Source organism: Anomaloglossus baeobatrachus, chromosome 1 (assembly GCF_048569485.1).
Source record: "Anomaloglossus baeobatrachus isolate aAnoBae1 chromosome 1, aAnoBae1.hap1, whole genome shotgun sequence".
Taxonomy (NCBI): domain Eukaryota; kingdom Metazoa; phylum Chordata; class Amphibia; order Anura; family Aromobatidae; genus Anomaloglossus; species Anomaloglossus baeobatrachus.
This window is the reverse complement of record NC_134353.1, coordinates 739,500,985-739,523,686: the sequence shown is the minus strand read 5'-3', so window position 1 is coordinate 739,523,686 and position 22,702 is coordinate 739,500,985. Positions and strand designations below refer to the sequence as shown.

Sequence of the window (22,702 nt, the reverse complement as noted above, 5' to 3'; positions counted from 1 at the left end):
GGATCAGTTCTGCAGTACCTGACAGCGGCTGCTACACTTTGTATGGAGCAGAGCTCTGCAGCTCCATTCAAAGTGTTCACATTGAGCTGTGGCCAGAGCAAAAAAATGCTAATCAGTGGTGGTACTAAGCGGCGAACCTTCGCTGATCTGCTATTAATGGCTTCAATTGTTACCACTTTTTATCAATATCTCTCTTGGTTCAACCATCGCACATGTAAAATCTATTAGCTTGTGCCATCTGCGATAAAGTGGATAATCCTTCAGATCTATTTTGTGAAAAAATGCAGGAGTTCTATGTAATCTGTGTAACAAATGCCGATGTGATATGTGATGTCCTCCACCGAGGGTAAACTTCGGGAGCATTTATAAAAAAGCATTACTCTCATCATCCGCCTACTCTAGTTGCAATCATCTAAGATGCTCCAGTTTATTTTTAATGTACATTACTGAGTACACCAGCCTTGAAAATAACATATGGTAGTGATATAGTTTCCTTATCCAAAATCTGCTAGATATTAACCGGATAAGCAAAGAAAGTAAAGGTATTGCTGGAATAAATGTCATAATTTGCAGTGATTCATATTAGTCTCTCTATTAATAACATTTGCATCTGATTTTATCCTTTACTATACAGCTGGAGAGGAAGTGAAATCCCGGATACTAGTGAGTATGTAGGGGCTGCAGCACATTTCAGGCATAAAGCTTTGCAAGGACGATAATTATGACTCTACAGCCAATCTGTCATTTTGTAGGTGATTAAAGCAGCAGAAGATAGTGCTCTACAGTACATGAACTTCATGAATGTCATATTTGCAGCTCAAAAACAGGTATTTTGTCTTTGTTCAGCCATCTTGTTTAGAAAGACTTCATTGAATCCTGAGAAAAAAGAAGGTGAAGATCCAGCACCACATAAAATTCAGAGTCTCTTCTTTATTTCATCATTTAAACTCAGATACACCATCTCCAATAAAAGCGTGACCCACAAGACGCGTTTTGAACACATTGGTGTTTTTGATCACATGTAATGCATCTTAAAATGGAAAGGATATATATATATATATATATATATATATATATATGTTAACGGATATGACATGCCTATTGCCCTTTTTTTTTTACATGTGATTAAGAGCACTAATGTGTTCGAAACGCGTCTTGTGAGTCACATTTTTATTGGACATGGTGTATCCCCCTTTTTTCGCCTGATTTTAAATGATGAAATAAAGAAGAAACTCTGAATTTAATATTGTGCTGGATCTTCACCTTCTTTGTCCTCCTTATTCCATGTGGACACCGGCCAAAGGTTTCCTTGCACCTGCTTATTGGAACCCGCTGGGCCTTTCTAGAATTTTCGGGCTTTTGAAGTGGTGAGCTGATACATAAACACTTTTTTTACTTGTTCATTCAATCCTGTATTTCCTTCTTAAGCCGACCATATATGTATTTGACTGACCACTATCTGAATATGTGTGTTTTTGATGGGTAAGAAGGACACCTATACTCATAACGAGCAGGTGGATGCTCTGATGGGCGTTACCCGAGTACCCAAGTATAATGGAAGTCAGTGGGGAACTCAAGCATTTTTTCGGAAGATTTCCCAAAAACATGCTCGAGTTCCCCATTAACTTCCATTACACCCGGGCACTCAAGTTCTGCCCATTCAAGCATCTAACTGCTGGTTACGAGTACAGAGCACACGAGCATGGTAGTGCTCACTCATCACTAGTGTCTAAAAGAATCTGGCGTTACATATCTTATATGATGACGCAAAGAACTTTCTTGATCATTGCTCAAACTCTATGGACAACTGTAACACAATTTTTGTCTCAAGCTTTTAAGTGCTATATTCCAGTTACTCATGCTTAAATAGTCAAGAAAAACTATTTAATTAATTATAGACTTTGCTTTTGTGACCTGGACAATGAAATATTCAGTTTTACGTATTTGCATAGGGAAATCGAAAATGTTCAGCATATCTTTTTGTTGATACAGTTACAAAAACATTGTATATGCGTTTAAGGTTGGCCAAGATGAACAAGACTGGTTTAGAAGTGAGTAGCTTTTGTCGATATATGATTATACTGTAAATCACTTTCACGAATCATCCCCCAAATATAGTCTCCCATCATGTTCTCGTTATACTGTCCTTGGTAGCTTTGTTCAAAGTCCTTTATATCCTGATGAAAGCGCTCGCCTTGTCATGACATTTGCCACAACCCAGGACGGGCCAGCATTACATGACAGAGGTTATACCAAACAGCTCCTCTAACTAATTCCAAGGGGAAGACAGCACACAAGTGTCCACTGCATTATTATGACCCTAAGGATTAAGGAAAGACTTACCAAATCCCACACCAGATATTCATTTATTGTCTAAAAAACACGCTGAGATTGCTGACTACCGTATTTTTCGGACTTTAAGACGCACTTTTTCCCCCAAATGTTGGGGGAAAGTGGGGGGTGCGTCTTATAATCTGAATGTAGGGCTGCGGAGAATGAGGGTGCTGCGGTGGCGCGGGTCATCGGGGGCACAAGCAGGCTGCAGCAGTGCCTACCATGACCACGTGGGCCCGCTCATTTCATATGGATGCATCCTCCCCCCATCATCTCTCAGCGCTGAAGGCGGCACTGAGATGTGGGAGGGGGATACCCGCATACTAAACAGCCGGCCCCCATGATCACCCCTGGCAACTACAGCCTGGAGTGATCATGTGTGGCAGTATTCACTACCCTCCGCACATCATCATCAGTGCGGGGTGCAGTGAATCAGTATACTCACCGGCCACGATCCCTGCAGCATCGCAATGTCTTCCTGTCTGTGCTGGCCGCCGCTGTGTGTGGAGACTAGCGGTGCGCACAGCGATGACGTCATCGCTGTGCGCACGTGTCCACACACAGCCGCGGCTGGCACAGACAGGAGGACATCGCAATGCTGCAGGGATCGTGGCCGGCTCCACACAGGTCAGTGGCGCTGCTGCTGGCACAGACTGGAGGAGGAGCGATACTGCGTGGAGCGAGGAAAGGTGAGTATGAACGTTTATTTTTTTTGTGTGCCACAGGATGCGGCCATACACCAGGATGGGGTATATAGCAGGATGGGGTATATATCAGGATGGGGGTATATAGCAGGATGCGGCCATACACCAGGATGGGGTATATAGCAGGAGGCGGCTATACACCAGGATGGGGTATATAGCAGGATGCGGCCATACACCAGGATGGGGTATATAGCAGGATGCGGTCATACACCAGGATGGGGTATATAGCAGGATGCGGCCATGCGCCAGGATGGGGTATATAGCAGGATGCGGTCATACACCAGGATGGGGTATATAGCAGGATGCGGCCATGCGCCAGGATGGGGTATATATCAGGATGGGGGTATATAGCAGGATGCGGCCATACACCAGGATGGGGTATATAGCAGGAGGCGGCTATACACCAGGATGGGGTATATAGCAGGATGCAGCCATACACCAGGATGGGGTATATAGCAGGATGCGGTCATACACCAGGATGGGGTATATAGCAGGATGCGGCCATACGCCAGGATGTGGTATATAGCAGGATGCGGTCATACACCAGGATGGGGTATATAGCAGGATGCGGCCATACGCCAGGATGGGGTATATAGCAGGATGCAGCCATATGCCAGGATGGGGTATATAGCAGGATGCGGCCGTACGCCAGGATGGGGTATATAGCAGGATGCCGCCATACGCCAGGATGGTGTATATAGCATGATGCGGCCATATGCCAGGATGGGGTATATAGCATGATGCGGCCATATGCCAGGATGGGGTATATAGCATGATGCGGCCATATACTAGGATGGGGTATACAGCAGTATGGGAGCACAAACCAGGATGGCGGTATATAGCAGGATTGGGGCTATACCAGGATGAGGGACATACGGTATATATACAAGGCAGGAGGATCATTACCAGGATGGGGTACCTTAGTAGGGAATTTGGGGATATTACCCCCATAACAGTGTCAGCAGCCAATCCTTGCCCCATAACAGTGTCATGACCACATTTTTTGCTTAAAATTTTACTTTCCTATTTTCCTTCTCTAAAACCAGGGTGCGTCTTATGGTCCGGTGCGTCTTATAGTCCGAAAGTAGTATAGTACCGACTTTGGTGCTAATCCCCACTTAATATATTCTCTCTTCAAATAAATCCTAGGAGCGCCTAGTGAGCAAGGCCTAATATAAGGCCGAAAAGTTTGTTCGGTTGCAAGACTCACAATAAAAGCACAATTTTGATTTCAACTTCTTGAGAGTGCAGTGATTTCTATTGTTGTCTGGACCTTGAGTTTACTCAGTTCACTGGCACCTCAAAATATTTATTACAGTGCACACGCCTACATTTTTTTTTTTTGCCTTGGAGACATCCTACATCCCATTTTTTCAAAGTTCTTTATCAGAGTCTTAACCAGTTGCACATATCTCTCATCCTTGTGATTGTCCAGGAAATTATGCACCACTGCAGCAAAGCTGCTCCAACCTGCTTTCTCTTTTCTAGTCAGATTCTTTCCGAATTCTTTGTTCTCTAGAATCTGCTTGATTTCTGGTCTAACGAAGATACCAGCGTTTACCTTTGCCTCAAACATCTTAGGAAAGAGATTTTGTAGGTACTTGAAGGCTGCCAATTCTTTGTCGAGAGCTGTGACAAACTTTTATCAGGCCTAACTTGATGTGCAGGGGTGGCATCAGCACTTTCCATGGGTCCATCAATGACTCCCACTTCATGTTATTCTTTCCCACAGAAAACTCGGTCCTCTGTGGCCAGTCCCGCCTGTGATAGTGCTGATTGGTGTCCCGGCTATCCCAAAGGCAAAGAAAATATGGAAACTGCTTCTCGTGGTCTACTTAACGTTGCAAGTTTTGCAAATGTTCAAGAAAACATAGATTTCAATCAATGTCCTGACCACAAAAGCAAACTTTCTTGGGAATTCTTGCCATTTTCTTGTCACTTTAGTCATAAGTGATTGGGAAAACACCTTTGGTAGCCAAGGACAAACACAAACTTCAAACTTGTTACATAGTGTTATTTGTGGAAACTGAAAATGCTTTGGAAATTAATGGGGTTTTCCATATATTTTAACAATGCTGTAACTGAAGGCTAATCGTAACTCCAATCTCAGTATTTTTAAATGGCTGACCAGGAAATCTCCCAAAAGAAATCCACAAATCTTACTTTCTCCTCCCCTACAATCCAAGCTAACCTCTTATTGTTTATTATCCTCAGAGCATTCTCATTGACGCTTGTGTACTGGACACAGATTCTGGACTTCTACAACAGGTATGGTCTAGCCCCAATTCTTAATGCTCCAATGTGGTATTAACATGTACATGGTAAAAATTTAGGACTTGTTCTATGTTATTTTTTGTAATAAAGAGCCCCGTTAATCCCTTAACATAGAAAACTCACAAATAAATAAAAATGTCTCAGGCACTTCATTAAGGTACACAAGAAACTGTAGGTGTACACTTTTGGCACCACTAAGGCCGGTTTCACATTTGCGTCGTTTTGACGGAAACGGAATCCAGCACAGATGCAGTACAGTTCATTTATTTACAGTGGAAGCGCGAAACCATGTGGTTGTGTTTGCTTCATACACAACCGCATGTGTCCACATAGTGTCACGCTTCCACTGTAAATAAATGAACTGTACTGCATCTGTGCTGGATTCAGTTTCCGTCAAAACTACACAAATGTGAAACCGGCCTTAAGAATTACAACTTTAAGAAAAAAGTCAGCTCCTCCTTAGTAGGCTATTCCGCCTAGTGGCACTTAAAGTGTAACCATCGTTTTAATTTTTATTCCATAAATCAATAGTCCACATGAAAGTAATCAACTTTGTAATATTTCTTATCCAAGAAATCTGCTTCGTTCTCTGCTAGAATTGATCAGTCATTATCAAAAATCTCCATTCTGAGGTAAAATCTGTATTCAGTGAACACTTTCCCATTACTGAGATAGGAGAGGGCAGTTTGTACGAATGAGATTCTATGTAGATAGGAGGGAGGAGCTAAATTAAAAGGGTGGAGTCTGAGGCATAGATCCGCTCCTCCTCCCTATATCTACATAGTTACAAAATTATACGCAAAAAAATCATGAAAAGCCATATAAAACATTATAAACAGGCTGGTGCCTGATATGGTCACATGACCATCAGCACAGACTCATCAACAATATGCAAAAACTGGAGAACAAGTATCTCTAGTGCAAAATTTTTATTGTGGACTACAAAACCAGTGGTACATATATGACAAAAACGGACAGAACAGAACACAAAATAGCAGCATACGGGAGATATAGTATATAAGAATATACGTGCCACAGATGTAAATGGTCAAACATTCAAAGAGAATAAATGTCTCTGGGTCTATCAGATTACAGTAAATTCCCAATTTTAAAACCACTACAGGGACCAAAAAGAAAGTGCAACGTGCGATAAGTTATATTAAATATTAATACAAATTCATGAAAAAAACTCTGTCACATGTCCCTACAAATTAAATCACCACATGGTATCCATCCCAGATGTAAAGATAGCAGTAAAGTGCCTAGTGCTACAATAAGGTGGCCAATGCAGCAGTAGGGAATTGACTGTAATCTGATAGACACAGCCACATTTATTCTCTTAGAATTTTTGACCATTTACATCTATGGCATGTATGCTATTATATACTATATCTCTCGTATGCTGCTATTTTGTGTTCTGACAGTGCTGACCAGTGTGAGGGCGGATGTGGAGATGCACATTTTCTTCATCGTTCCTTATGGGAGACCCAGACCATGGGTGTATAGCTTCTGCCTCCGGAGGACACACAAAGTACTACACTAAAAAGTGTAGCTCCTCCCTCCGAGCATATACACCCCCTGGATAACCAAATCTAGCCAGTTCAATGCTTTGTGTTCAGGAGGCACACATCCACACATGCATTCTCATCTGATTTTTGATTTTAAAGAGTTGGAAGAAAAGCGGGTCCAAGCTGGACCCCCGGCATGTCCCTTCTCACCCCACTATGTCGGCGGTGCTGTTAAGGTTGATATTACAAGGCTGGAGCCTTACATGCCGCGCTCCTTCACCATCCCTCGGGCTCTGGCTTGAAGTGGGAGCCATCACGGTTCTCACTGCTTTGCAGGAGACCGGTCTCCATCCGCAGCCCTTGCAGGACCCTGCCGGACGGAGCACTCATCCCTCAGGGACCTGGCCCTGCGTCTCACAAGCTAAGTATTTGAGACGTTATTGCAGGGGGTCCTTTGCATCTTTATTGTTGGGGAGAGTGTGTCAGGTTACTTTGGTGACTTTTCCGGCCGGTTCTCTGGTTTTCACCTGAGAACCGCGCCGAGGGTGCCTGCTCGCCGGCCGCATTGAAAAATGTAGGCCCCGGCTTCGGCTGCGGCCTACTTTCGGTTTCACTGCCCCTGCATGTCAGTCATGCAGGGGGACAGTGCGGCGCCGCCCACCGGCCGTTCAGCACAGGGGAGGACACTCCTCTCTGAGGAGATGTTTCCCTCCCCTGTATATCTCCTTGGCCCTCCGGTTCCCGCTCTTGGACTAAGCCCCGCCCCCCCTCCTCACTCCGGCGCCATTTTATCAGCGTTCACACACTGATCGGCGCTGGCTTCTGCATCTCTGCAACCTGGCTGGGGGTCCGAGCTGTGGGATCCGGAGGGCACACAAAACGGTCTGGTAAGCCACAACCTCTGGTTGTGGATTTTCTTATACACTCTCTGGGGGTCATTCTGAAGGAGTGTGTTCTTTACTGCAGAGCCTCCACCTCAGCAGCATGTATCTCACTAGGAGCAAGGCTGCAAGGCTGTACTCAATATGCACTGCATGTAAGCTCATACTGCCTGAACCGAGCACATATCCACATTGTGATGCCTGCTCTAACATGGTGGTGCCTCAGCCTGGAGTCTCCCCAGTGGTCCCTCCGGCTGCTCCGGCCCCGGTGGCTGAACCCCCGGCTTGGGTAGCATCGTTTTCTAAGGCTATCTCCCAGTCCTTTGCCAACTCCATGGGACAGCTGTCCCGGACTCTGCTGACCATGCATCAGCCCCCTTCTCAGGGCGCCTCTGCTGCTCCGGCTCGCTCTGCAGAGCTCACAGAGGATTTTTCATCTGTTCCCAGACCCCGTCCTCTTAAAAGGAGACGCAGGGACCCCTCTCCTTCCTCGTCCCGCGGCTCCGATTCACGAGCCGACTCACAGGACGAGGAGGATGTCTTTACTGGGGGCTCGGACGCTACCTCCATGTGCCCCATTGATCCGTCCGTGGGTGATGCGGATGTTAGTGATTTGATTGCGTCCATTAATTCTGTACTGGACCTCAATCCGCCAGTATCAGAGGAGCAACCCTCTCTGGCAGAAAAGCACCAGTTTACCTTGCCTAAGAGAACAAGGAGTGTGTTCTTTAACCACTCCAGTTTTCAAGCCACTGTGTCCAAGCCCAGAGCCTGTCCTGACAAACGCTTCCCAAAGCGTGGTTCTGATGACCGTTTTCCTTTTCCACCAGAGGTGGTCAAGGAGTGGGCTCACTCACCAAAGGTAGACCCTCCGGTGTCTAGACTCTCAGCCCGGACAGTCGTATCTGTGGCTGATGGCACCTCACTCAAGGATCCCACTGACCGCCAGGTTGACCTCCTGGCCAAGTCTGTCTATGAGGCGGCAGGGGCCTCGTTCTCCCCATCCTTTGCAGCAGTGTGGGCTCTCAAAGCCATCTCTGCTTCCCTAGAAGAGATGCATTCCCTCACTAGGGACTCTATGCCTGAATTGGTTGCCTTAACTTCCCAGGCTTCAGCCTTTTCAGCCTACGCCATGTCTGCCATGCTGGAGGCTTCTCACCGCACGGCGGTGGCCTCCGCTAATTCCCTTGCTATCCGCAGGATCTTGTGGCTTCGAGAGTGGAAGGCAGATGCTTCTTCAAAGAAGTACCTTGCTGGGCTCCCATTTGCTGGGTCCAGGCTGTTCGGTGAACAACTGGATGAAATTATTAAGGAGGCTACAGGCGGGAAGAGTACTTCCTTGCCACAGACTAAACCCAGGAAACCTGTCCAGGGCAGCAACCAGTCGAGGTTTCGTTCCTTTCGTTCCTCTAACTGGGCGGCCTCTGAGCCCTCGGCCTCGTCCACTAACTCAGCCAAGGGCCAGAAGCCCACCTGGCGCAAGAAGCCGCGTCCACAAGGGTCCGCAGGAGATGCTGCCACCAAGGCAGCCTCCTCTTGACTATCTGGCCGAGCCAGCAACGTCCTTAGTCGGTGGCAGGCTATCCCACTTTGGCGACGTGTGGTTTCAACACGTTTCCGATCAGTGGGTGCGGGATATCATCTCCCACGGCTACAGGATAGAGTTCTCTTCCAGCCCGCCAAACAGAATCTTTCTGTCCACTCCCCCCTGCTCCAAGGCCGCCGCCTTCTCTCAGGCCGTGGCATCCTTACAGGCCAACGGAGTAATTGTACCGGTTCCCGCCAGGGAACGGTTCAGAGGTTTTTACTCAAATCTCTTCCTAGTCCCCAAGAAGGACGGTTCCTTCCGGCCCATCCTGGATCTCAAGCTTCTCAACAAGCATGTTCAGGTGCGGCATTTTCGCATGGAGTCTCTACGATCAGTCATTGCCTCAATGACCCAAGGAGATTTCCTGGCATCCATCGACATCAGAGATGCCTATCTGCATGTGCCAATTGCAGTTTGCGTGGCTCTTGAGTCTCTCCGCTGTTGGGACAAGCGGACTTCTTCCTTGCACAGGCTAGTGACTCTGTCGTCACAGACCAGGAGCTCTCTTCAGTGGTGGCTTCGGCCCCTCTCTCTGTCCCAGGGACGCTCCTTTCTGATCCCGTCCTGGGTGATTCTCACCACGGAGGCCAGTCTATCCGGCTGGGGAGCAGTATTTCTCCACCACCGAGCACAGGGCACTTGGACTCCGTCCGTATCAGCCCTCTCGATCAATGTGCTGGAAATCAGAGCTGTGCTCCTAGCTCTCGTAGCCTTTCACCACCTGTTGGCGGGCAAGCACATTCGAGTCCAGTCAGACAACGCGACAGCAGTTGCCTACATCAATCACCAGGGCGGGACTCGCAGCCACCTGGCAATGTTGGAGGTTCAACGTATCCTTCAGTGGACGGAGGACTCCAAGTCCACCATATCCGCAGTCCACATCCCAGGCGTAGAAAACTGGGAGGCAGATTATCTCAGCCGTCAAACCGTGGACAGCGGCGAGTGGGCTCTGCATCCGGCAGTGTTCCGGTCGATCTGCCGCAAGTGGGGCACTCTGGAAGTGGATCTAATGGCATCCCGGCACAACAACAAGGTCCCGGTTTACGTGGCTCGCTCCCACGATCCTCAGGCCTTGGCAGCGGACGCGCTGGTTCAGGATTGGTCCCAGTTCCGTCTGTCTTACGTGTTTCCCCCTCTAGCTCTCTTGCCCAGAGTCCTGCGCAAGATCAGAATGGAGGGCCGTCGGGTCATACTCATTGCTGGATCCTGACGGCTTCCGGCATTCCTTCCGTAGTCATCTCCACTATGACTCCGGCTCGGAAGTCTTCCTCGGCCAGGATTTACCACAGGATTTGGAGAATTTTCCTGTCCTGGTGTCGTTCTTCCGGGCATGTCCCTTGGCCTTTTTCCTTGCCGACCATCCTGTCCATTTCTACAGTCCGGTCTGCAGCTAGGACTATCCCTCAATTCCCTCAAGGGACAGGTCTCGGCTCTGTCAGTGTTGTTCCAGCGGCGTATCGCCCGACTGGCCCAGGTGCGCACCTTCATGCAGGACGCATCTCACATCATTCCACCTTACTGGCGGCCTTTGGACCCCTGGGACCTTAATCTGGTCCTCACGGCCTTACAGAAACCCCCCTTTGAGCCTCTTAGGGAGGTTTCTTTGTTTCGACTTTCACAGAAAGTCGTCTTTCTGGTGGCCATAACTTCTCTCAGGAGAGTCTCTGATTTGGCTGCGCTCTCTTCGGAGTCACCTTTTTTGGTTTTTCACCAAGACAAGGTGGTTCTCCGTCCGACTCCGGACTTTCTCCCTATGGTGGTGTCCCCTTTCCACCTTAACCAGGACATTTTATTGCCTTCCTTTTGTCCGGCCCCTGTGCATCGCTTTGAGAAAGCGTTGCATACTTTAGATCTGGTGCGGGCGCTCCGGATCTATGTGTCACGCACCGCTGTTCTTAGGCGGTGCACCTTTCTTTTTGTGCTGACCACAGGTCAGCGCAAGGGTCTCTCGGCTTCTAAACCGACCCTAGCTCGTTGGATTAGGTCGGCCATATCCGATGCCTACCAGTGTACTCAGGTGCCTCCCCCGCCGGGGATCAAGGCGCACTCGACCAGAGCTGTCGGTGCCTCTTGGGCTTTCAGGCACCAGGCTACGGCTCAGCAGGTCTGTCAGGCTGCCACTTGGCCTAGTCTGCACACCTTTTCGAAGCACTACCAAGTGCATGCTCATGCTTCAGCAGATGCGAGCTTGGGCAGACGCATCCTTCAGGCGGCTGTCGCCCATTTGTGAAGTTAGGTTTTGCCTACTTCTCAGTTTTCTGTTTATTCCCACCCATGGACTGCTTTGAGACGTCCCATGGTCTGGGTCTCCCATAAGGAACGATGAAGAAATAGAGAATTTTGTTTACTTACCGTAAATTCTTTTTCTTATAGTTCCGACATGGGAGACCCAGCACCCTCCCTGTTGCCTATTGGCAGTTCTTGTTCCGTGTGTTTTCACCGGCTGTTGTTGTAGACAGAGGTTCCGGTTGTTCCGGGTTTTGCTCTATCTCTACTTGTGGGTGGATGTCCTCCTTCAGCTTTTGCACTAAACTGGCTATATTTGGTTATCCAGGGGGTGTATATGCTCGGAGGGAGGAGCTACACTTTTTAGTGTAGTACTTTGTGTGTCCTCCGGAGGCAGAAGCTATACACCCATGGTCTGGGTCTCCCATGTCGGAACTATAAGAAAAAGAATTTACGGTAAGTAAACAAAATTCTCTTTTTTTTCATTACTACGATTTACAAATAAAAATGAATACACTCACCAAAAATTATACTTTACTGGTTTTCTATCACTAATCATTTACCTATATGAAGAAGTCATTAACAGGTTTGTACCAAGTTTAGAAATGGGTCATTTCCTGATCTCTGGGGACTTAACGACTGGAACCTCCCCTGATCCCTAGAGGACGGCTCTTGAGCAATCTTTTGTCCATGCCAGTCTCTCTAGGACTGCCTAAGATAGCATAGAGCAGTGGTCCCCATACTTTCTTACCTTGAGAGCCACATTCAGCCTTGAAAGTGGTTGTGATTTACATATTCCCCTGAGTAGTGATTTCCAGATCCCACTACCATCACCTACCCCACAGTAGTGATGCCCAGAGTTCCAATTACTGGTATAACAGTCTAAACTTCCACATAGAAATCGCACTGAGGTTCCCACCTTTCTCCCATTTGGTTTTCTCACATCAGGCACTCCCACCACACTTCTGCACACAGCTTTAAGCAACCCTTTACCTGGCAGTATCATTGCATCTCCATATTACCATACTTAAGTTTTCTCTCCAACCCTTAAGCCAGCATACGCACATCCAGATCTGCTCTTTTATATAGGCCTACTCACAAAGGTAACCATCTGTAAACCTGTTTTCCATAGTGGTTTGTTAGACCTGTTCGTAATGCAACAAGCTGACAGACATCAGCGAGCCACACATCATGGACCTGCGAGCCGTAGGTTGGGGACCACTGCCATAGAGAATGACAGGAGCGGAAGATGCTTAATCTCGTCCTCCACTCCATTCAGACAGGGGGCCATGCAGAGCCCCACTCCCTGGATTGATAAGGGTGTTGTTGTTCTGGAACCTAGAAGAGAACTTCTAAACTTGGTACAACAAACCCTTTGAGTATTATATGTATGTACCTTCTATTTACACAGTGTAGGCATCTTGCTTTCTCTTTGTGTGGGTTTTCCGTGCTTTATGTGTATAGGGCAAAAGTGAAGGAAGCATCCCTTGTGTACATGCGAGTTCTTCTTGTGTTTACAGGCCTGTGACATTACAGGTGGTCTATATCTGAAGATACCACAAGTGAACTCTCTGCTGCAGTATTTATTGGTAAGATACTCCACACACACAGTGACAGTGCCGTGACCTCACTAATGCAGGAATATTTCTTAATTTTCTTATATATAATCTTATGTAAAAAACACAACCTCAAAGAAAAATAAATGTCTGAACCATGAGACAGCAAAAAATAAATGTTGGCAAAAACTTTACTTTATTTTTACTAATTTTTAGTTACATGACATTTTGTTACTCGAGAGTAGTACATTGTGGCAGGTGAGATGAATTGTTTTTTAACACCCAGAATACTTAAGTAATAACCGTTTTTTAAATGGACCTAAAATAAAGATAAAAGAAACACTCTAAAGGCCCAGTCACACACAACGACTTACCAGCGATACCGAAAACGATGTGACCTGATAGGGATCGCTGGTAAGTCGCTGGGAGGTCGCTGGTGAGATGTCACACAGTCAGATCTTACCAGCGATGCAGGAACAATAGGACATTGCCTTTGAAGAAATTGGCCTGGACCATTCTGCATCGACTAGAGATCTCACAGCAGGGGCCTGATCGCTGGTAGGTGTCACACATAACGATATCGCTAACGGGATCGCTGTTGCGTCACCAAAACCGTGACTCAGCAGCGATCTCGCTAGCGATCTCGTTATGTGTGACTGTACCTTTAGTCTGGCCATGGCTCTTGGGTTGTCTTTACCCAATTTATCAGTCTCTGAATCTGATACGTTCAAGAAAGGGAGCTATTTGTAGGACAAGAGTAGTAATAGTCAGAGATCAGATCATTCTTTAAAGTGAACATATATACAAAAGAAAATAGTGTAAAGTTTGCAGAAACCTAGATGTTAAAGGTCCTATCAAACATCAATGGGCAGACACAAACAGCATATGGGTATCCCGAGTGCCCAATTTGATGGTACATGTCAGTGACCTTATAAAATCAGCAGCTGTGGCCTTCCATACAATTATGGAGAGTGAGGCAGCACATCCAGTGAAATGTATAATTTATTAACTTATGCCATGTTTCAGCTCCAATGAACTTTTCTGAAGCATTTAGCCTTAATTAATCAGATACTTCTGAAAGAACCACTAATTTTAAAGTAGAGGACATTGCTTTATGGGGTCTTCATCTTACTGGATATACGATGGAAATAATTGCAAGATTATGAAAATGTAGTCAATATGATGGGTGTAGTGACCTCTCTAGATTCAGGCACATGACAACACTGAGCTTTCCTGCACCACAGAAGTCATAGAGAAACATTGTTCATTGCAAGATGATAAAAATAGAGGGGAGGAGTGCAGTAACTTCTCTAGAGGCGGTATTCAGGAAATCAGAAGAATACTGATGGCTAGTGTCACTTAATATCATTCACATAGTCAAAGCTTGGAAAAAACATTCAGAATAAACCCCACTTTTCCTAAAATAGTTGCCCACTTCTTAGGTTTGTCGCCCTATCCTTGGGACATGTCATCATTATCAGATCTATTGGCGGGCAAACAGCCGGTCACCTTTTTGCATCTTCAGCAGCAGCCGGATGTACACAACATATACACCCATAATAGCACGGCTCCATACACTATACTGCTGTCGTAACGTGCTGCAGCTCAGCAGTAGGGGTGCAGGGTGACAGATTCATAACCAGTCTGATATTAGGGATTGATCCTATGGTTAGGTCATCAACATCTATGTAGTGCTCAACCCCTTTAATTATTTCAGTAAGTAATTTATATACTTACTCATTTGTCAACAGTCAGAGCTAGTTTGATACCAGACTGAAACCCCATTATATTCCTCATTTTATTTCTCTTGACATCTGTATTCTTTGCTCATTAGTGGGTGTTCCTCCCTGATCCGGATCAAAGATCGCAGCTAAACCTTCCCCCTCCTGTTCACGTGGATTACAGGGCAGCATGCTTCTGCCATCGGAACCTGATAGAAATTGGTTATGTTTGTTCTGTCTGCTTATCAAGTAAGAATCAACTAATGGTAACATTTAAATTTATCAATACATTGGGTTACATCTAATGAATGGGATAAGATCATGGTTTATGGCACAGAAATTCTCTTTGCCGTGCTTTTGACTCTCAGGCCCCCACATGAGACAGAATTATGTATACGTTGTCCCACAAATAAAGTTCATTTTAATCAATTGATGTTGGAATAACAATAAGTTCCACAATTGGATGTGTTTAATTTTTTTTTTCCTGTTCTGAGATAATCTTATATATGTGCCCCTGCTATGTGCTGTGTAATGGCCGTGTCTGACCGTACAGGTTCAAATTGTCCCTCCAGTGAGGAAGGAGACAAACTCTAGCGCGTCACTGGCAGCCAGACTGGTTTGTTAAGTCTCCATAAGGAGAATAGTCTTCCCCGTGACCGTACAGGGACATGGTCTGATCTTACCACATCTCCTGGGCAGGGGAGGACGTAAACAAAGGATGAAGACATTACAGAATGGGATCACAAATTATTTTTTCTTTGAGGTAAAACATTTTTTTAAAACAGGCAGGGAAATGTTTTACCACACAAAAAAATAAGCTGTGATCCCATAGTGTAATGTCTTTGTAATCTTTGCGCCCTCCCCTGCCAAGATGTGGTATGATCAGACCATGTCCCTGTACAGTCAGACACATCCATTACACAGTACGTAGCAGGAACACGTATGTAAGATTATCTCAGAACAGGAACATTTTTTTAAACGCATCCGATTGAGGAAATCATTATTATTCCAAGATCTATTGATTAAAATCACATTTAAAACTAGTGTTTTCTTAATGAATATTTTTTACATTTAACCCCTTCACGACCATGGACGGATATATCAGTCATGGAGCGTGTCCCGTTAAGCCCCGCCCCCTGCCGCGGGCAGGCGGCGTTGATCGGCACACATATCAGCTGTTTTCAACAGCTGACATGTGTACCTGCATGTTACGAGTGGAATCGCATTCCACCCGTAACATTAACCTCTTACATCTCTCTGGCAGTGAGATGTATATACGCGCGGTGAAGATTTTCACTTACCACCGCCCCCACCGGAAGTCACGTGAGTGATCACGTGACTTTCGGTGGTTGCCATCGTAGCACAGGGTCATGTGATGACTCCTGCAGCTATGATGTTTCACTTTCGTTTTCCCTCGGCCCGGAGCAGAGGGAAACAAGAAGTGACTGTATCTGCTGTTTACAGCTGTATTGCTGTGATCAGCAGATAGCTAAGAGCGATCGGATTGCTGATCGCTATAGCCCCCTAGGGGGACTAGTAAAATAAAAAAAAAAAGTAAATAAAAAAGTTTTAAAAGTTCAAATCACCCCCCTTTCCCCCCATTGAAAATTAAAGGGTTAAAAAATAAATAAATATACATATATTTGGTATCGCCGCGTTCAGAAATGCCCGATCTATCAAAATATAAAATCAATTAATCTGATTGGTAAACGGTGTAGTGGCAAAAAAAATTCCAAAATTACGTTTTTTGGTCGCCGCAAGTTTTATGCAAAATGCAATAACAGGCGATCAAAACGTAGCATCTGCGCAAAAATGGTACCATTAGAAACGTCAGCTCGAGATGCAAAAAATAAGCCATCACTGAGCCATAGATCCCAAAAAATGAGAACTCTACGGGTTTCCGAAAATGGCGCAAAACGTACGCCACTTTTATTGGACAAGCTTGTGAATTTTTTTAACCCCTTAGATACAAGTAAACCTATACATGTTTGGTGTCTACAAACTCGCACCGACCTCAGGCATCACAATAACACATCAGTTTTACCATATAGTGAACACCGTGAATAAAACATCCCAAAAACTATTGTGCCATCACACTTTTTTTTGCAGTTTTTCCACACTTGGAATTTTTTTGCTGTTTTCCAGTACACCATATGGTAAAACTTATGGTTTCATTTAAAAGTACAACTTGTCCCGCAAAAAACAAGCCCTCATATGGCAAGATTGACGGAAAAATAAAAGAGTTACAGCTCTCGGAAGAAGGGAAGCAAAAAACAAAAACGCAAAAACGGAAAGTGCCCGGGGGCTAAAGGGGTTAATTCAGGACTTCAAATGAGTTTTCCACCACTTTGATTCAAATAATAGGATCTAATTTGCAGGTTGCCAACCGCGACCACTAAACAGTGTGGTGTACTGGTGGTATTATTATTATTTATTATTATAGCGCCATCAATTCCATGGCGCTTTACATGTGAAAGGGGTATACACATAATAGGGACAAGTACAATAATCATAAACAATACAAGACACAGACAGGTACAGGAGGAGAGAGGTCCCTGCCCGCGAGGGCTCACAGTCTACAAGGGATAGATGAGGATACAGTAGGTGAGGGTAGAGCTGATTGTGCGGCGCTCAGTACACTACATCCAGCCTCTGGTGGTGCTGCAAACAGCTGATGGGTGGTGTGCCTGGTATCAGACTCCTACCAAAGCACTGGAAAACCCATTTAATATGAAAAAAAACTGAGAAAAAAATGTGTTGCAATTGCCTAAAGTAACCAAGCAGAGCAGTCTTCTTACCTACAATGGCAAATCGTCTAATTACTCATTTATTACTTCATGTCCAGACACAGACATAAAGATCCTACTTATCAAGTTAGATGTTTTTGTATTTTTTTTATTTTGTACCAGACACTTAACCCCAGACCTGTACGGTTTGCCATTCACAGTATTATTTTTCTTGTCTTTTTTTTCTTCTTCAGTATTCTGTAATTTCAGTCCCATCTGCACAACCTGCGAGTAAGTAGTGTGAATGGTGCCTCATATCTTGTACACATTGACTTCAAAATAAGACAACACTAAGAGAGTGTGCACACGTTAAGTATTTGGTTCATATATTTCTATACCATGTCTGCATCTCTTGGCAGGAAGAATGCAGTATAACATATGCACTTTTTTGACACGTTTTTTACATGCGTTTTTGGTGCAGATTTTTCCCCACTCATTACTATAGGGGAAATCTGTAGTGAAAACACTGAAATAATTGAAATTAGGCTGATTTAAAACTCAACCAATCCACGTGGAGAAAATACTCAATGTGTAAATCACACTTCAGGATCCTCATTCACTTTGCTGGCATCAGGGAACCTGTAGGTTTTTGTAACAAAACTGCGCAGACCAAAACGCAACATGTGCACACAACCTAACATTCGTAACTGCGATTTAGCGGCAACGCTGCATGATATTTCTTAGATATCAAGCCATCACTAAACCTTATCTTAGTTACACCTCCAGAAGAATCCATGATGAGCTGAAGGATTATACCACCACTGAGCCCTTATAACTCACATTTCCCTTCCATAGAACTGAACTGATCTCTCGTCTACTATTGGAGCAGTAAAACTGTAGCTGCGTACATGTAACCATCTGTCCTGTGCCAATCTCTCCCAATTTGGTAACCACTGGAGAGATGTGCCAGACAGAAGCAATCTGTAATGTTATGAACAATGTGTGGAACCATTAACCCTTTGTGGTGCATGGGACCATGTTCTGGACCTGGTAGTTGTCAGAATATGAAATTTTACAGGTTTTCAAATGTATACACTCATCTTTCATTAGAGGGGTCTAAAAACTGGCTCAATCTGATGCATACAAGGTACCAGACTAACTTCCAGTTTTGTAGCCTTAACCGGATTTAGGTTTTTACAGTATTGCTCTATAACTTAATATTCCTAAAAATGACAGAACATATGACAAAATATTATATACACGCCATATTACTGTTTGTGACGGTCACATTAAACGGACAGCAAAATCCTTTCCTTGAAATACACAGCGCTGGTGTCTAGTTCAGTGAGACACAGCAGTTTAAATGGCACAGTTGGCACCACAAGTATTTTTAGACATAATTTAGTTTATTTACCATTTTAGTTAAGAGCTTGAAATTCATTTAAATTAGATATCACAGCCTGCAATATCAGGTGGTAAGAAAAAAGTATCTAAAAGTTTCTTTGTGAAATTGGAGATATAGTGAAAGTACAAAACTTGAAACTATGAGGCGAAAGGCCCAGTCACACACAACGACTTACCAGCGATCCCGAAAATGATGCGACCTGATAGGGATCGCAGGTAAGTCGCTGGGAGGTCGCAGGTGAGATGTCACACTGTCAGACCTTACCAGCAATGCAGGAACGATACAGGTCGCAGTAGCGACCTGTATAACGATCTCAGCAGTCACTGTGACCCTGTCACACAGCGTCAAACACAGCGATGCGTCCTGCCCAACAGGACACCGCCTTTGAAGAAAATGGCCTGGACCATTCTGCAACGACTAGAGATCTCACAGCAGGGGCCTGATCGCTGGTAGGTGTCACACATAACAATATCGCTAACGGGATCGCTACTGCGTCACAGAAACCGTGACTCAGCTGCGATCTCGCTAGCCATCTCGTTATGTGTGACGGTACCTTTAGTTTGTATAAATAAGTTAGGCTAGTTTCACACTTGCGTTGTTTTGACGCAAACGGAATCTGTCACTAATGTAGTACAGTTCATTTATTTACATTTGAAGCGCGTTACTATGGCGCGTGTGTGTGTCATGCAGTACTCGCTTGTGTCCACATGATGTCGCGCTTCCACTGTAAATAAATGATCTGTACTGTATTTGTAATGGAGCCCGAATCCGTTAAAATAGTGCAGATGTGAAACGGCCCTTAATCAACTAGAAGTCCATAATTTATGTGCACACTTCGCTTAGACGTAGTTACCACAACTCAGCACCGGGATCAACCCCAGCCAAGTAAGAAGTGAATAAACACGACAGTTAACTATAATAAATTTTTATTCATAATCAATTTAATTTAAATACAAATAAACATGAGAGCCACCTAGGGGGCGCAATGCAATCCAGATATAATAAGTACTAATTGTATCCACTTGGAAGCAGAACAATCTATCCATATATAATGATCACCATATCTCTAGAAAACTTCCACAATTAGTGGTTCATATAGCACAATATAAACTTTTCAAGATCAATAGATAGATATATTTAGATTAGTGATCCCAAATACACAGTATTGATGGAGAATAACATATACACAGTATATAGTGGAAAAAGATTATGTGAAACCTATCTAATCCATAGCCACTTTGTATTTAAATGAAATTGATTCTGAATAAAAATTGAAATTTATTATAGTTAACTGTGGTGTTTATTCACTTCTTACTTGGCTGGGGTTGATCCCGGTGCTGAGTTGTGGTAACTAAGTTTGTATAAAGGCTAGGACACGGTGAGTAAAACAGGCCAAGTGGAATGCAATAAAAAAAAAAAATTCACATTCCACTCAGTCCCATGTTACTCTATGTTTCCATGTGTGAATTTTTTCTCAGCCCTAATCATACCGAGAAAACAATCGCAGCCTGCTACAGGTGTAATCCGATTGGTATTTACTCCCATCCATACAAATCTATGGGTGCGATTGAAACATCGCACTGCACTCAGATGACACCGGAGTGCAGTGTGATAATTGCATTAACTGGCAATGGAGGAGATAGGGAGATTAATCCCTCCCTCTCCTCTCCAGCTGTGATCCGATCGCAGGATCGGATCACAGTATAATGACATTTATCTTACACTTGCAGCAGTGCGGGAGCCGAGGGTCATTAACATATCACATATATGCTCTCGCATCGCATGCCGTACGTTCGTGTTTCCGCAGCCTAAGGCCTCATTCTGACATCCATAGGGCACATACATGCTGTATCTGGATTTTTTTCATGGAGACAGCACGTACCCATGACAATTTATGGGGCTGTTCACATGTCAGAGATTTTTCCAGCAGCACAGATGACAAGAACCGCCAATACAAGTCTATGGGTCAGTGAAAAACACATACATCACACTGATGGCAACACTGGTGCATTTTTCTTCCAGTGAGGCATACAATTCTATGGAAAGAAAAATGTTAATCGAAACAGCCCTATTGAATAACAATGGTCTCAAAGCGCTGTCAGTTCTTTTTTTATGAACAGTAATTGGACCAAAAATATAGTCATGCCAACGTGGCCTCTTTTCTTAATTAGCCCTCACCACGTCTTCTATTTCTTGTCACGAATGTCCATGTTATATTACAAAGAATTTTGAATGATTTGATTTCAAGAAATTTTCACTGTTTATTTACTCAAAATAAATTACCTACAATCTCTTTCTCCAGAAATATTATATACACACATTCATGTTCGTGTTCTAATTTGTCTGTCTTCACAGGACTGCCTTTAAGATCTCGTTGCCTCCAGTTATGAAGGCAAAGAAGAAGAAATTAAAACCTTTGTTTTAAAGGGGAGGACTCGTTGCTTTGCAAAAAAAATAAGACAAAGTTGAACTTCCCAGACCTTCTTTAATTATTAACACTATATCATATTTTAACAACAGAGTATCAAACAACAGGAAAGCCATAATTCACTTGTCACAATGAAAGCGACATGGCAACAAAGGAGCAGCAGTGGCAGGAGGTGTTCGCATTCGGCAGATACCTGCACAAGTCATAAGAACTCATGTACGGATGATTCCGAGAGATTATAAATCATACTCAGTATTGTGTTTTATATCCAGAAGAACATTGCTCTTTGCAATACTTTTATTTGCTTCCGTTATTTATACATGCACAGTTTTTGTAAAAAAAAGAAAATAATAAAAAATTTGGAGAATGTAATGAGTGTCATATGTATGCAAAGAATTTTACTGAAAAAAACCCCAAAACAAATGGAAACCGTTAAGTTTGTCTTGTAAGGCTATATCTAGAATATGCAATCCAGTTTTGGGCTCCACATGTTAAAAAAGGATATTCAGAAGTTAGTCAGTTCAAAGGTAGGCAACTGGATTATAACAAGGATGGAAGGCCTCCCATATGATGAGAGGTTGAAAAAGTTAGATTTGTTTAGCCTAGAAAAAAGACATCTCAGGGAAGATCTCATTTATATGTATAAATACATGTCTGGTCAATATAAAGGACTGGCACATGACTTACAGTATTCCTTCCAAACATAAAGGGGCACTTGTTATGGGTGGAAGAAAGGCAATTCCGGGAGCTAAATAGGAAGGGGTTCTTTTCAGTTAGAGCAGTCAGACTGTTGAATGCCGTACGACAAGAGGTAGTAATTGCATACTCTATAACCGCTTTTAAAAAAGGCTGGATTATTTCCTACGTACACCCAAGATAGATAATTTAGTGGCAAAAACGTATAATTGTTGGAAGAAGGACTTGATGGACCTAGGTCTTTTTTCAACCTATCCATATATATAATTGCCTTATTCTGTCTGTCTGTCATGCTCCGAAATTGTGTCCTTACGGTGACACAAAGCTGATTGGCCGCTGGGCTCGCCATGGCCCCGCCCCCCCCACACGGATTGGCCGCTTGCCCAGGCTGCGCCCCCACACGGATTGGCCAGCCGCTCGCCCAGGCTCCGCCCCCCCCCCACAGATTGGCCTCTCGCCCCGGCACCCTGCAGGCATTGGCAATTCGGCCACGCCCCGCCCCCCTCACGCAATGCACGCTAGCTCTGGCCCCGCCCCCTCCCTCCCCCGCGCATTTCCCGAACTGACACGGCTGTCACGGAGGTGAGTACGGTACTCCCCCCCCTCCCCCCCGCGCATTTCCCGAACTGACACGGCTGTCACGGAGGTGAGTACT

At 44.7% G+C, this 22,702-nt stretch overlaps 1 protein-coding gene across 1 annotated transcript; it reads left to right on the top strand.

The window, feature by feature from the left end:
• Positions 1-494: 494 nt before the first annotated feature.
• GTF2H3 (general transcription factor IIH subunit 3) lies at positions 495-21,723 on the top strand. The gene is made up of 8 exons (XM_075322713.1): positions 495-542; positions 635-663; positions 753-827; positions 5,253-5,306; positions 13,036-13,104; positions 14,906-15,041; positions 17,773-17,809; positions 21,279-21,723. Exons 3-8 carry the CDS (start codon positions 789-791, stop codon positions 21,346-21,348), a joined length of 405 nt encoding a protein of 134 aa, XP_075178828.1. The 5' UTR covers positions 495-542; positions 635-663; positions 753-788; the 3' UTR covers positions 21,349-21,723.
• Positions 21,724-22,702: the final 979 nt, after the last annotated feature.

What these genes read in the sequence shown, in the direction of transcription:
- GTF2H3 (XM_075322713.1), top strand. Translation starts at nt 789, where the DNA reads ATGAACTTCATGAATGTCATATTTGCAGCTCAAAAACAG. An exon ending in ATTCTGGACTTCTACAACAG is followed by an intron (nt 5,307 to 13,035) that starts GTATGGTCTAGC and finishes TTGTGTTTACAG; the next exon opens with GCCTGTGACATTACAGGTGG. An exon ending in TTGTTCTGTCTGCTTATCAA is followed by an intron (nt 15,042 to 17,772) that starts GTAAGAATCAAC and finishes TTTCTTCTTCAG; the next exon opens with TATTCTGTAATTTCAGTCCC.